We start from the raw sequence: 13,376 nt of genomic DNA on the forward strand, positions 1-13,376 counted from the left end.
AGTCTGTTAATACTGATGTACAAACTACTGATAACACTGACATGATGCCTCTAACAAAGTGCATTGTGATGAATAGGCAAGGTCATGAATGAAGGCTGAAGTTCTTATCAGGATCCTGCCTCCAAGCTTTCCTTCCCAACTCCGCTTCCTCCTTGGAACACGAGGCCTAATGCCATGCTCCTCTGCCTCGTTTTCCTTTTTTCAAATAGAAAAGAATTGAGGAACAGAACATTCATTAAATGCAAAAAACAGTGGCGGTATATAACTTTTTTGAAATATTAAATTATAGGGCTGGAGGACAAGAAGGAAAATATTAGCCAGACCATAAAAATCTATCTCAAAAATGGAGACACAAGACTCTGGAGAGCATTAATAATTTAAATTTCCTGGTGGTTAATTTGTATTTCGTTTAACTATTGCAAATCTGAAGTAATAACTCAATCTTAATAAATGGGTTTGATTTTCACCCAAATTTATGGATTATGCAGACACAATAATGGGATTAGCCTTTGTGAAAGGCTTAAAAATAATTACAAAGCCTGAAAGAGAAATAAATTTATGAAGATGATCAGCTTTTTTCTAAGTTTTTGGGGTTTTTCCACCATTTCTGTACCTTACCTTAACAAACTGCAAGTCAGTCAGAGCACGCACTGAGTAGTCTGGGACATACATCTGAAGCAATGAATTGAGTTGACTGTTGTTGCTCCCCATTTGTGATGCAATTGAATCAATCCGATCTCCCCGGTTCAGCGAGTCGGAATGGTTTAAGCCTCGAGGTGGAGACCGATTATCTACGCAAAGAGGAAATGTCTGACAAATTGAAATGGCTACAACTATTTTTGACAGGTATGGTTATTCTGCATTTCTGGGATCAAGTCAAATCTTTGAGTTGTCTTTAAAAGACTGGTATGAATTTTCCCTTTAGTAACAGGACCTTCCTTGACAGTGCTCCAACCAGATTTAGAGACTTTGTTTGATCAGTGAGTACATGAAAACACATGGGTGGCAGTGCCAACAATTATATCGGCACAATATACAAACTATCCACAAATATTTCATAACATATCATTCTGACAATGAAAGTTTAAAAGTTTGTAAGATTCACAATTTCTTGGACCAAGCCCATGTACTTTTGACACACTTGTATGTGCTTCAGTTAGTTTCTGCCGAACAATAACAGTGCTTGGTGAGGTACTAATTTCCCCACTCTCTTCCTACTCTGAGATCATCTCAAACTCTGCTGTACATGTTCTAATTTGCATTATCCTGTTCACTTTTGGGCTCACTAACTGCTCTGGTTTCTATTTGTGTGTTCACATCTCCCACCCCTCAATATTCTGTAATCTCTGGGGACTCTGTGTTCTCTCAATGTTTAGCCTCTTGAGATTCTCCAGTTTTTACTTTCCTGAGCTGCCTAGGCTCTCTTCTAGAATTCACTCCCTAAACCTTGCCATCTCCTAAGGACCAACTGAAGAGGTACGTTCCTAACAAGTTTTTAGTCACCAATGCAAACATCTTCTAATTGGCATTGTGTTCACTTTGGAAATTTTAATGCTCAGACATGGTTTGGGTGCCTCTCCACATTAAATGTGCCCTACATGGCTTCCAATGAATCCAGTTTGCTGAGATTTGAGCAAACTCCTTCATGATAGACAAATTGTCTGTTGGAAACCATACCCACACTGTGGCGCAGAGGATCCTGGAGACCAGGAACTAACTAACTGTAGACAGTCCTCAAATTGCATCCAAGTGATAAAATCTCTGCTGGCATTTCAGAATTAATTTATACTATCCCTTTTTCCTCTTTATAATTGGACCTTCCTTAGTGCTCATGAATGGTTTGCAGGAATGAGAGTGCTGGTGGTATCAGTGTCAAATTCACTCAGAATTTGAGAGATGCATTACTGACCATGCTGCAGTGATGGAACAACTGCTGGCACTCCTGCACCAATGAAACAGTTGATGTGAAGGAGCTTGATATCAAGGCAATGTAAAATGCTGCCTATAAACCCAGTGTTAAGATATGGGCATCAGAGCTACATCCTGGCCAGTAGAGGGTGTGAGTTGCTCTTGGGGACCACAAGTGCTATAGAGGTCCCTGAGGTGGGGAGATAGCAGCTCCATTAAAGTCACTAGGAAGAGTTGAGGAAGACTGGGCTGAAGGTCAAAATAAGGAGCAAGCTCTGCCATTCCCTTGCAATTGCCTGCACTCAGTGCCACCTTGGGTAGAGCCCTGAGCTCTGCACATCAGCAGTGGTCAAACACACTGCTCCCCTCAGCCCTCAAGCAGGCTCTACACATTGCCCTCCTTGCATTCACTTCAGACTAAATCATGAATGTCAAGACCACAGTTCCAATATTGCTAGAGGTCAGAGTTCCACACCTGGTTTACAGCACAGTAACGTTCAGCCAAAGCGCGCGCACATACAAAAGAAGGTACAAAATTGTAAAATGTTTGGACTTCATTCTCCAACTTGGCCCCACTCCCCTACTTTCTCCCCCATAACCTTTAATACCCTGACTATTCAGACAGCAGCTAATGCACCCACAACCTGGCCTCCATCGAGGCCTGTGGTAGCAAATTCCAGAGGCTCCCGACTCTTTGGTATGAGGCATTTCCAGCTCAGGATCCTTGCCTCTCATAATTTTAGATACTTCTGTCAGGTCATCCCTCTCAATTTCAGTTAACGTGAACCTCTTTTGCACCCTCCAAAGCCTCCACATCCATATTGTATTGTAGCATGTAATACTCCAAATATAGCCTGACCAAAGCTTTACAGCTACAACATGACTTCCTGACCACAAAACCTTGACCAATTGAAGGCCTTATACCATATGCCTCCTTTACCACCCTATCCATATTATTGCTACTTTCAAGGAGTTACAGGTTTTTACATCTCCTCTCTCCTTTTGCATTTGATCTCTTAAAAAGTACAACAGGTCAGAGTTGCCTGGATGAAACTTCAGTTGGAAATATGGGAGATAATCTATACCTTGTTGCATGCTTTGAAAACCTTCCTCCTATCTACAATTCCACCTGTTTTTGTCCAAATCATTTACATACATCACAAATAAGAGGGGTCTCAGCTCTGATACTTTGGAACACCATGGGTCAAAGACCTCCAGTCAGAAAAACACCCTTCCATTACTACCTTCTGTCTCTATGGCCAAGTGAAAATTAAATCTACCACATCACAGTTGATCCCATGTGATCTTCTGGATCAGCCTCTTGCACTGATTCAAAACTTCACTGGAGTCCATGTCGATAATATTCACTACTATCCTACTCCTGTCAATCATTTTTGTCATCTCCTCAAAAAACTCAAGTTTGTAAGACATGACCTGTGCACAACATCATGCTGACTATCCCTGACAAGTTTACCTTATTCCCAAGAATCTTCTCCAATAATTTCCTCTCCATTGATTTAAGGCTCACTGGCCTATATATATTTTGCTGGATTATCTCTATGCCCCTCTTGATTTTAATTTGTACATAAAATGCTATGGGATTTTCCTTAATCTAACTTGCCAAGGATTGAATCCTTGCTGATTCCCTGCTTAAGTTTTTTTTCCTGCTTCCTTTACATTTCTCCTGTCCAATTTCAGCTTCCTAAATCTAATATTTTTTGACCAGATTTTCATTCAAGGTTCCCAACCTTGTCTTTCTTCCTCATCCTGATTTCTGGGTGGTTGCCTGACCCAGTTCCTGGCTAATATTATAATTTCGCACTTTTTCATGAGATCCTGTCTTAAGCTTCAACAACAGCTTATTGCTCCCTCTAGTGGCATCGTGACACACTCCATCACAGTTAGAACATTACATTGCAGCACAGAAAACAGGCTCTTTACCTTTGTAGTCTGACCCATACTGTTATTCTGCCTAGTCCCACTGACCTGCAGCATATTCCCTCCATACCCCTCCCATCCATGTGTAGTACATAGCCAATTTTAACTTAAATGTTAAAATTGAGCCCACTCGAGCTGGCAGCTCACTCCACACTCCCATCACAAGATAAAATTAACAGAAAGGAGAAACAGGGCCCATTAAGGGCAATGCCAGAATGTAGAAACAAGAGAATGCAGATACTTCAATCTGAAGCAAACAACGAGCAGGTGGAAGCAAAAGAATAGTCAACATTTCAGGGGGAGAGCCTGTCTAGATGCAAGGAGCAGGGCTTGGGAAGGGGCTGGCAAGCAATATCTTTACCTTCCCCTCATCTTTTTATACTAGCTATTTTGCCAAACACTTTCAGTCCTGATGCAGGGTCTCAGCCTGAAACATTGACCCTCCGCCTCCACAGCGGAGTTCCTCCAGCCGCTCATTTTTTGTTCTATGTTCCCTTTAACTCCACTCTGTATCTTGTTCTCTCAGCAACATCCCAATATGATCTTGCACATCATCAAACATTTAATGCTTAATTGAATTTAATATTGTTAATTAACATCATTTTACAATTTATTATGGATTTAAATAAGGGATAATTTTAATTGATTTCAGGGATTCAATGTTAAATATGTTTCACAAAGATCGAAAAAGATCTTTGAAATTCAATGCTGTACATTTTTTAATGAGTGAATGAAGCATCCCCTTTTTCTTGAATAAATCTGGAATCCTTAAAATCTCATGTATGTACAGTAATAACAATCTGGGACAATCATTTATGAAGATCCATGTATGAGGTCGTGAAAAATATTAATGCAAATCCCAAATGAAGCTCAGCATCTGTAAAAGATGGAGACTAAGTGCACCACCACAAGCATTAAAAATCAAAGCTGTTGGGATTTAAACATTCACTAATGACATGTAAATTCAGGAACAAGATAATCATTTAGAATGGCTTTAAAATGTTTGGTTATTATCATGTCATCTAAATTTAATGATTCCAAAACAGAAGTTTATTGTACGGAAATGGTATATCAGCCTTTATTGCAAGAATGTTGGAGCCTTAATGGGAAGGAAAAGGCAAGGGTGCAAGCAAGAGTATTTGTTTAATAAGTGCTCCCTGGAAAAAACTCTTGAAAATGCTAGCATTGCAAGAGTTGATACAATTTTTAAAAAGTCTGAATCTTGTGATGTGAACATAAATGCTATGGAAGGATGGAAAACAAAGTATTTCCATCCCATATATGGTCCAACTTTTCTACATGTCAAATTCCTGTGTTAATCTTTCAAAATACTTTGGAAATGCACAAGTTAATTTTCCATGGATAAATTTATCATGTATACATTATGTTAAAATTCTCAGACATTATCATAACAACTTCAAGAATTTCCACAGAAAAGCAACTACAGGATTGAAGAGAAAATTAAGATTTGGACATGATGTCCAACTGGTTTGCATTCAATTGTAAGGTTACATACATACATACAGACAGCAACCACTATGTCCCTGAGAAATACAGTACCCACAAGCTTGACAACTCATCCCATGAAGAGAATATGATATAAATTCTACACTGAGTAAGGAAAAGTAATCAATAAAAAACAATAAAGCACTTTCACATGAGAACTCAAATAAAGAAGCATCAGGTAAAAGCTCAATAAAGAAAGTTACCAGGACTGGAAGAATATAAAATCACAAGACACACTGAAAAGATGAATGGTCATAATCTTTTTCCCCAAGGTGTGGGAGTCTAAAACTCCCATTAGGTTCAAGATTAAAAGAAAACACTATAAATAGGCAGTTTAGGGTTTTGGAAGCTAAAGGCACAGCCTGCAATGGCAGAAAACTGGCGACAGGCAAGATACCAGAATCAGAAGAACAAAGATTTAAAAGAGAAATAAAGCACAAAATTCTGTGGACACTGTGGTTGAAGTAAAAACACAAAATTCTGGATAAACTCAGCAGGTCAAACAGTGTCCTTTATGTAGCAAAGGCAGACGTTTTGCTGACATTTTGGGCTTGAGTCCTTCCATCAAAGTTTGAGAAAATGCCGGTGAGCATCAGAACAAAAGAGGGGAGGGGGGCTGGCAGGACAGGAGATGATAGGTGGAGAAGGGAGGGAAAGGCAGGGGTGAACTGAAAAGGCAAGCACGTTTAATGGAAAATAGTGAAGTCAATGGTCATGCCATCTGGCTGGAGGATGCCCAGATGGGAAATAAGGTGGTGTTCCTCCAATCTGCAGGTGGACAGGGTGGGACAGTACACAAGGCCATGGATAGACCTGTGAGCACAGGAGTCTGACCTGGAATTAAAATGGTTGGCCACTGGGAGGTTGCTGTGGTTGCAAACGGAGCGAGTGCTGAGTGAAACAACTCCCAGTCTGCAACCGGTCTCTCCAATGTAGAGAATGCCACAATGGGTGCACCGGATACAGTAAATAGGTACTCTGGATGTACAAGTGAAGTGTTGCTTCACATAGAAGGCCTGTTTGGGCCCCCAACCATGGTGAAGGAGGAGATATGGACACATGGGACGGAGATGCGGTGGGTGGGTAGGAAGTGGTTCCTGTGGAAGGCCAAGAGAGGAGGAGCAGGAGACGTGTCTGGTGGTGAGGTCCTATAGTAAGTGCCATAAATTCCGGCGGATGTGTGTTGGATGCGGAGGCTGGTGGGGTGGTAGGTGAGGATGCGGGAGATTCTAGGTTGCATCTGGGGGCAGAAGGGGCTAGGGCAGATGAGTGGGAAATGGAGGAGAAGTGGGTGAGGGCTCAGTTAACAGTGGTGGAGGGGAAGCCACGTTTGTGGAAAAAGGCAGACATTTCAGAATCTCTGGACTGGAAAACTTAATCTTGTGAACAGATGCAGTGGAGATGGAGAAATTGAGAGGAAGGGATGGAATCCTTGTAGGAGGCAAGGTGTGAGGAAGAGTAGTCCAAATAGTTGTGAGAGTTAGAGGGTTTATAGTATATGTTAGTGGAAAGCTTGTCTCCGGAGATGAAGACCGAGAGATTCAGGAAGGGGAGAGTATTATTGGAGATGGACCAGGTGAGTTTGAGGTTGGGTTGGGTTGGGTTGGAAGTTGGATGCGAAATGGATGAAGTTGACAAGCTCATAGTGGGTGCATGAGGCAGCTTAGAATTCAAACAGGTTATCTAAACCTTTAGCAGAACAACCCCATGACATCTAAAATAATTACTTAAAGAGGAAATATTCTCAATTTAAATATACTCAGACCTGTTCTTTCTGTAGTTGTGCTAAAATAATCCTTTGAGCATTTTGAGATCCAAATCACTGACTCCTGCTAATTCCTTCCCTCCCCAGAGTTACTTACCATTGATTTTGGTATGATTTGGAAATCTGTCAGTTTCACGGTTATTTCCTTTCAGAGTAGCGATTATTCTGGATCTACTGTTTATGCTTTGCTCGAACGAAACATGATAAATCATATGTTTTATAAGATTATATTGAGAAAACAGGAATAGGGTGCTAAAGTCGCGTTATCAGCTGTGATCGTATAGAATGGAGGTGCAGGCTCGAATGGCTGAATGGCACCACCTGCACATATTTTTGGTGACTCTATGATTCTAGTTATTGTAATTGTTAAGACTGAAATCTTCACCCATGGCTGAGAATTCTATATGTGACTGAACTGGTTTTGGTTTCTTTATGCCTCAAAAGTGCTACAATAAAACAATACTTGCATCTTGATGCTGTGAAGATTTACATTTGATGTGGGATGAACATTAATTTTTTTTAATTTAAAAATTTTATATTTAAATTTAGACATACAGCAAGGTAACAGGCCATTTTGGCCCATGAGTCCGTGCCACCCAATTAACCTACATCCCCTGGTACGTTTCAAACAGTGGGAGGAAACTGAAGTTCCTGGGGGAGAATGTACAAACTCCTTACAGACAGCGCGAAATTCGACCCTGGACCCAATCACTGGCACTGTAAAGCTGTGCTAACCACTTCACCAACTGTACCACCCATCTCTAATTTGTTCACAAATTGCAACTTTAATAGATGGAGCTTGAATTAATTTATGTAAATTTACCTGGTGAACCAGCCAATGACTCCGTCCTGCTGACAGCAAAAGTACGAGACAGAGACAAAGGAACTACAGAAGAAATGGAATTAAATAGAGAAACGTAAAACTTAGCATTACAAAAATCTCACATTTTATGCAAATTAGTTAAAGCACGAGAAGTCCAATAAATCAACATCAATAATCAAGGATTAACCATAACATAGGATAGACTGCTTCAGTAAACTTCAATGATAAAACTATGTCCACAAATTCTTGGAATGTTTCAGAGCAAATATTAAACACCATCTTTTGGCCAAATAACACTCCATTTCCTGCCCAAGGGGAAAAAATGAGCTTTTTAAAAAAAAAAACATTTTCTTCCCTCCAATTCTGAGCTCAATCATTCCTTGCCAGAGTTTTGTACACTCCTTTCAAAACCTCAGTCAACCGATAGAATTCACATACAAATCAAGCAGTGTTAATCAATCTTCTCTTCATCTTGGGTGGCACTGCTATTCCTGTGAATTTTATCTGTGTAATATTCCCATCCGAGTCCAGTGAGGTGAGTTGAGAGTAAGAATCTGGATAATTCTGGTCCAAGTAGGCTTATACTACTGAAGTCCTAGGACACTGAGGAACTTTATGTTAATGGGATTTTTAAAAATATTTCAAAGATTAAAAATGTGGTATTAACAATAAAAGTTTGAGTAAGGATCAGAATTGATTTTAATGGAGGAAATCAATGGGTACTGGTTAGAATAGTAAGAGTTCAGTGGCAATCACTGGGTTCACTGTTCAAAGTACTGAAAGCAATTTACATGAATGACGTACACTCAAGTTGATGAAAACTGGACAGGTTTGCAGATGATACTAAAATACTAATAGAAATAAAATCAGTAGCTCAGTAATTATAGAATGTGTGTGCACCATGTTCATGTTGATCAAACAGAGCAGAGGATTTTTTTGTGCAAACTAAAGACAATCCATACACAAAAGATCAATAATTGTTTTGGATGTATGAAATAAGATAAGCCATTGTTCATTTATTCCTTAAAGTTTAAAAGGAACAAAGAGAAGCCAAAACACCCACTAGAGGGCTGCCAGGTTCAATCTTCAAAGCTCTACACATCTTGAATGTAGGATCTTAAATCATTGTTAAATGCAATGCACTTTAAAGATAAATACAGAAAATTAACATTTTAATTTGGTATCTCAGATAATGAAAGCACAATTCTCTCAAAGGTAGTTTTTTTTTTAGTTTGGTTTGCTTTCAGACTGGATTTTACTTTTATCATAGGACTACAGATCAGAAACAGGCCTTTTCAGCCCACTTTAACTAAATCATCCATTATCCTCATCTACTCTAATCCTATTTGCCTACTTTTGACTCACATCCTGCTCTGCCTTTCCTATCCCAGTACATGTTCAAATGCCCTGATGCAGATCTTGATCTGAAATACCTAACATATCTCTGCTTCCCACAGATGCTGCCTGACCCATTGAGTTCCTCTGGCAGTTTGTTTTTTTGTACCTTTTAAATGTTGCAATTGCTTCTGCCTCTACCATCTGCTCTGACGTGTCCATTTTGTATAAAATATCTTGTACCTAAAATTGCCTTTAAATTTCTCCCTTCTCACGTTAAATCTGCACTCTTTAGTTCTAGACGTCCCTAAACTTGGAAAGAGATTCAGACCATCAATCCTATTGAGGCTTCTCAATTTTATGAACCTCTAGAAGGTCACCCTTCAGCCTCCTACATTCCAGTGAGAATAAACCCAGCCTCTCCAATCTCTACTATTCTAGTTCACAATTTGGATGATAATATAGGTTTGCAGATGACCCAAAAATTGAATGTTGTAGACATTGTCCAAGATACAAAAGTAACTTGTAAAACTGGGCAAAGGAATGACAGGCATAATTTAACTCAGACAAGTATGAAGTGGTGCCCTTTGGGAAGTTATGGCAGAGACCTCTCAGGGTACAAGAACATTGTCCCTTAAAGAGCCAGCATAGGCAGACTGGGTGGTGAAGGTATACGACACTCTTGCCTTCGGGGTACTGAGCACAACAGCAACACAAAATATTTTTGAGAGCATACCCAGAGTACAGTGAATTTTAAAAACGTTATTGTCATACATGATAGAATTCTCCCACTGACACTGCTTGACCTGCTATGGTACTACAGCAGATTGTATTTTTGCTCCAGCTTCCAGCATCTGCAAGACCTTCAATGTAAAAGGTGGCGAATTTTTGGTTCATTGCAGCCCATAGGAGACACAATTGCTGCTGGAAATGGGAGATATAAAAGAGGTGAGTTGGCCCTGTCGCCAATTAAAGGAAAAAGCAGCAGCCACTGTGAAGTAGTTCATTGTGTGGGTGGGATTTTGAAGCTTTGGCTTGAGGGCCTTCAGAAATAGAATATATGAATTTGTGGCTGAGAAGCTGATGCAGGAGGCAGGGGTTCAGGTCTTTGGATCATTAAGATGTCCTCCTGGGGTAGAGGTGACCTGTTCAAGAGGGATGAGTTGCACTTGACTCAGAGAAACCAACATTTTGGCAGGCAGGTTTGTTAGTACTTGTGGTGGTACACCACCAGCCAACTGCAAGGGCAAGCTCTTTACCTGCAGAAGTGTAAGGGGACAGGACAACACCTGGCCGGCTGCCAATCAGTCGGCCTGAGTGGATCAAGCCCCACCTGGTCGGGAGTCAATCAGCCCAGGATATAAGCCTGTTCCGGCCTCCCGAGGTCTCACACTGAGTTGCTGCAGCCACAGCCAACCTGGCTCTGTGGAGGTTTTTGAGGATTAAAGCCTGTTGTTCAGTCTTTACCTTGTGTGTGTCTGATTCTAACAGCGCACAATTTAATCCACAAAATTTTCCCACGGCTGCCATGGAAAAACTCCTGTGCGCAGGGATCCTCGAGGTTGACCCATGCCATCCAGAAGCCCAGACACGCATTGAGATCTGGCAGCACGTGGTCAAGGCACAAGAGGGCGACATCCTAGACTCCGATCGGTAGAGGTTGGTCCTACTCCGTCCAGTCAAAGCTGGATCTCCGAGTCTTCCAGGTACCAAAGGCTGCACCATGTACAGGAGCGCAATGGAAACTCTTGAGAACTTGTACAAGCCCCCCATGAATGTGGTTTGTGCAAGGTACCTCCTCAACACCTGAGCCCAGCAACCCGGGGAGATGGCTGAGTCTTACCTGGGACACTTGCAAGAGTTGGCCTGACCGTGACTGGCTGAACCCGGGGTAGGTGTAGAGGAGGTTGAGAGGCTGATCCGGGACGCCTTCGTCCGAGGGCTATGCTCCAGGGCCATCCGGCAGAAGCTGCTGGAGGACAACATCTATCCCTAACCAGGACTCTGGAAGTAGTCCAAACCCTGGAAGGAGCAGCCTTGCACGTCGAAGTCTTCAATTCAGGTTTTCCCCAGGCTCCCTCATGGCCCTCTCACACTGCAGCTACAGCCCCAGGCCGAGCTGGGGAGGAGAACATCGCTACGGCAGGCACCAGGCGCCCCTGTAAGTACTGTGGGTCCTGGTGCGGGTCAGATCAACGATCATGCCAAAACTGCCCAGCTAGGAACCTGTATTGTTCCCGATGTGGCAAGAAAGGCCACTTTGCAAAAGTGTGCCTCTCTAAACCTGCCGGCAGCTCAGTGGCCCTCTATGACCTCCCCTACCTCCCCCGCGGACCCCCCGACTTGCGCATGCTGGACGGCACCATTGTCACCGCGATGACTTCTGTCTTCCCGACTTCAACCCCGCAACATCCGCCCCCACCAGCAACCGTCGCAGTGTGTACACCCTGAGCATCTGCACCAGCCCTCACTGCTAGCTGAGAACTACAGCAACGTCACTTCCGCACTGCTCGGTCGATATAACGGTGGGATGGGAGACTTACATAGGATTCAGGCACCTGGTCATATCCAAACTCCTCCTGGGCCTGGATTTCCGGAGCCACCTGCAGAGTGTCATCCTTGCCTGCGGAGGGCCCCAACCTCCACTCACATTGCTCAGCACGCCAACCTACCAGCCCCGGCCAACCTGCGGCCTCTCCACACTGCGCATCACCCCACCGGCGCTCTTCCTACATCTTGCACTAGGCTGCAAGCCAATGCCGCCAGAAGTAGGCGCTATTGCACTGCAGACAGGGACTTCATCAAGGCGGAGGTGTGGCAACTCCTGGCGGAATGCGTTATAAAGCCCAGTAACAGCCCTTGAAGAGTCCAAGTCCTGGTGGTGAAAGGGGGAAGTAAGCCAAGGATGGTCGTGGATTACAGCCAGACCATTAATTGGTACACCCAGCTGGATGCCTACCCCCTGCCGAGGATCGCCGACATGGTCAATGAGATTGCCTGCTACCAGGTTTTCTCCACGATTGACCTGAAGTCGGCATATCACCAAATCCCTATCCACCGGAAGGACAAGCCCTACACAGTCTTTGAGGCGGACGGGTGACTTTACCAGTTCCCCTGGGGTCACGAACGGAATCTCCGTCTTCCAGGGGAAGATGGATCTCATGGTAGACCGGCATAAGCTGAAAGTGACATTCCCATATCTGGATAACGTCACGATCTGCGGCCGTGACCAGCAGGACCACGATGCTAACCTGGAAAATTTCCTCCAGACGGCCGCGGAGCTGAACCTCACTTACAACAAGGAGAAGTGTGTGTTCATCGCCACCCCCCTCACCAGCCTGGGGTACATCGTGGCCCATGGAGTCATTGGCCCAGATTCGGAAAGGATACACCCATTAATGGAGTTACCTCTCCCCCCCCCACGCTAAAGGCCCTCCACAGGTGCCTGGGCCAGTTCTCTTATAACTCGCAATGGGTCCCTCACTTCTCGGACAAGGTCCACCCACTGGCCCAAGCCACAACTTTTCCCCTCCCACCTGAGACGCAGGCAGCCTTCACCCACATCAGGCAAGACAACGCGCACGCCACGATGCAGGCTGTGGATGAGGACTTTTCCTTCCAGGTGGAGAGCGATGCCTCCAAGGTGGCCCTTGCTGCTATCCTCAACCAAAGGGGAGGGCGCCCTGTCGCCTTCTTTTCCAGGACCTTCCATGGCTCCAAGCTAGGGCACTCCGCCATTGAAAAGGTGGCCCAGGCGACTGTGGAAGCAGTCTGCCACTGGCGCCACTACCTGGCCGGCAGGAGATTCACACTCCCTAGGACCAGCGGGCTGTTGCATTCATGTTTAACACTTCCCAAAGAGCAAGATAAAGAATTACAAGATCCTGTGCTGGAGAGTTGAGCTGGCAACCTACAGCTACGACATCCAGTACCGTCCCGGGAAGTTTAACAACTCCCCTGATGCCCTCTCTCGCACCTGCGCATCTATGCATGACGACAGGTTGCAGGCAATGAACGAGTCCCTCTACTACCTGGGCGTCACCCGGTTGTACCATTTCGTTAAGTCCCGAAATCAGGGACGTCAGAGGCATGACCGAGGCC

General features: G+C 43.7%; 1 protein-coding gene across 2 annotated transcripts in view; it reads right to left on the minus strand.

Annotated features, from left to right (window-relative positions):
• LOC138744295 (metal transporter CNNM2-like) overlaps nucleotides 1–13,376 on the minus strand; it is a 102,966-nt gene that overhangs the window by 2,130 nt on the left and 87,460 nt on the right. For both annotated transcript variants that reach the window (XM_069900192.1, XM_069900190.1), the window contains 2 exons: nucleotides 7,941–8,003; nucleotides 619–791 (listed from right to left, as the gene is read on the minus strand). In XM_069900192.1, the coding sequence (XP_069756293.1) occupies nucleotides 619–791; nucleotides 7,941–8,003 (236 nt within the window). The remainder of the gene's footprint in view (nucleotides 1–618; nucleotides 792–7,940; nucleotides 8,004–13,376) is intronic.

The sequence above is a fragment of the Narcine bancroftii genome, chromosome 10, assembly GCF_036971445.1.
Source record: "Narcine bancroftii isolate sNarBan1 chromosome 10, sNarBan1.hap1, whole genome shotgun sequence".
Lineage (NCBI taxonomy): Eukaryota > Metazoa > Chordata > Chondrichthyes > Torpediniformes > Narcinidae > Narcine > Narcine bancroftii.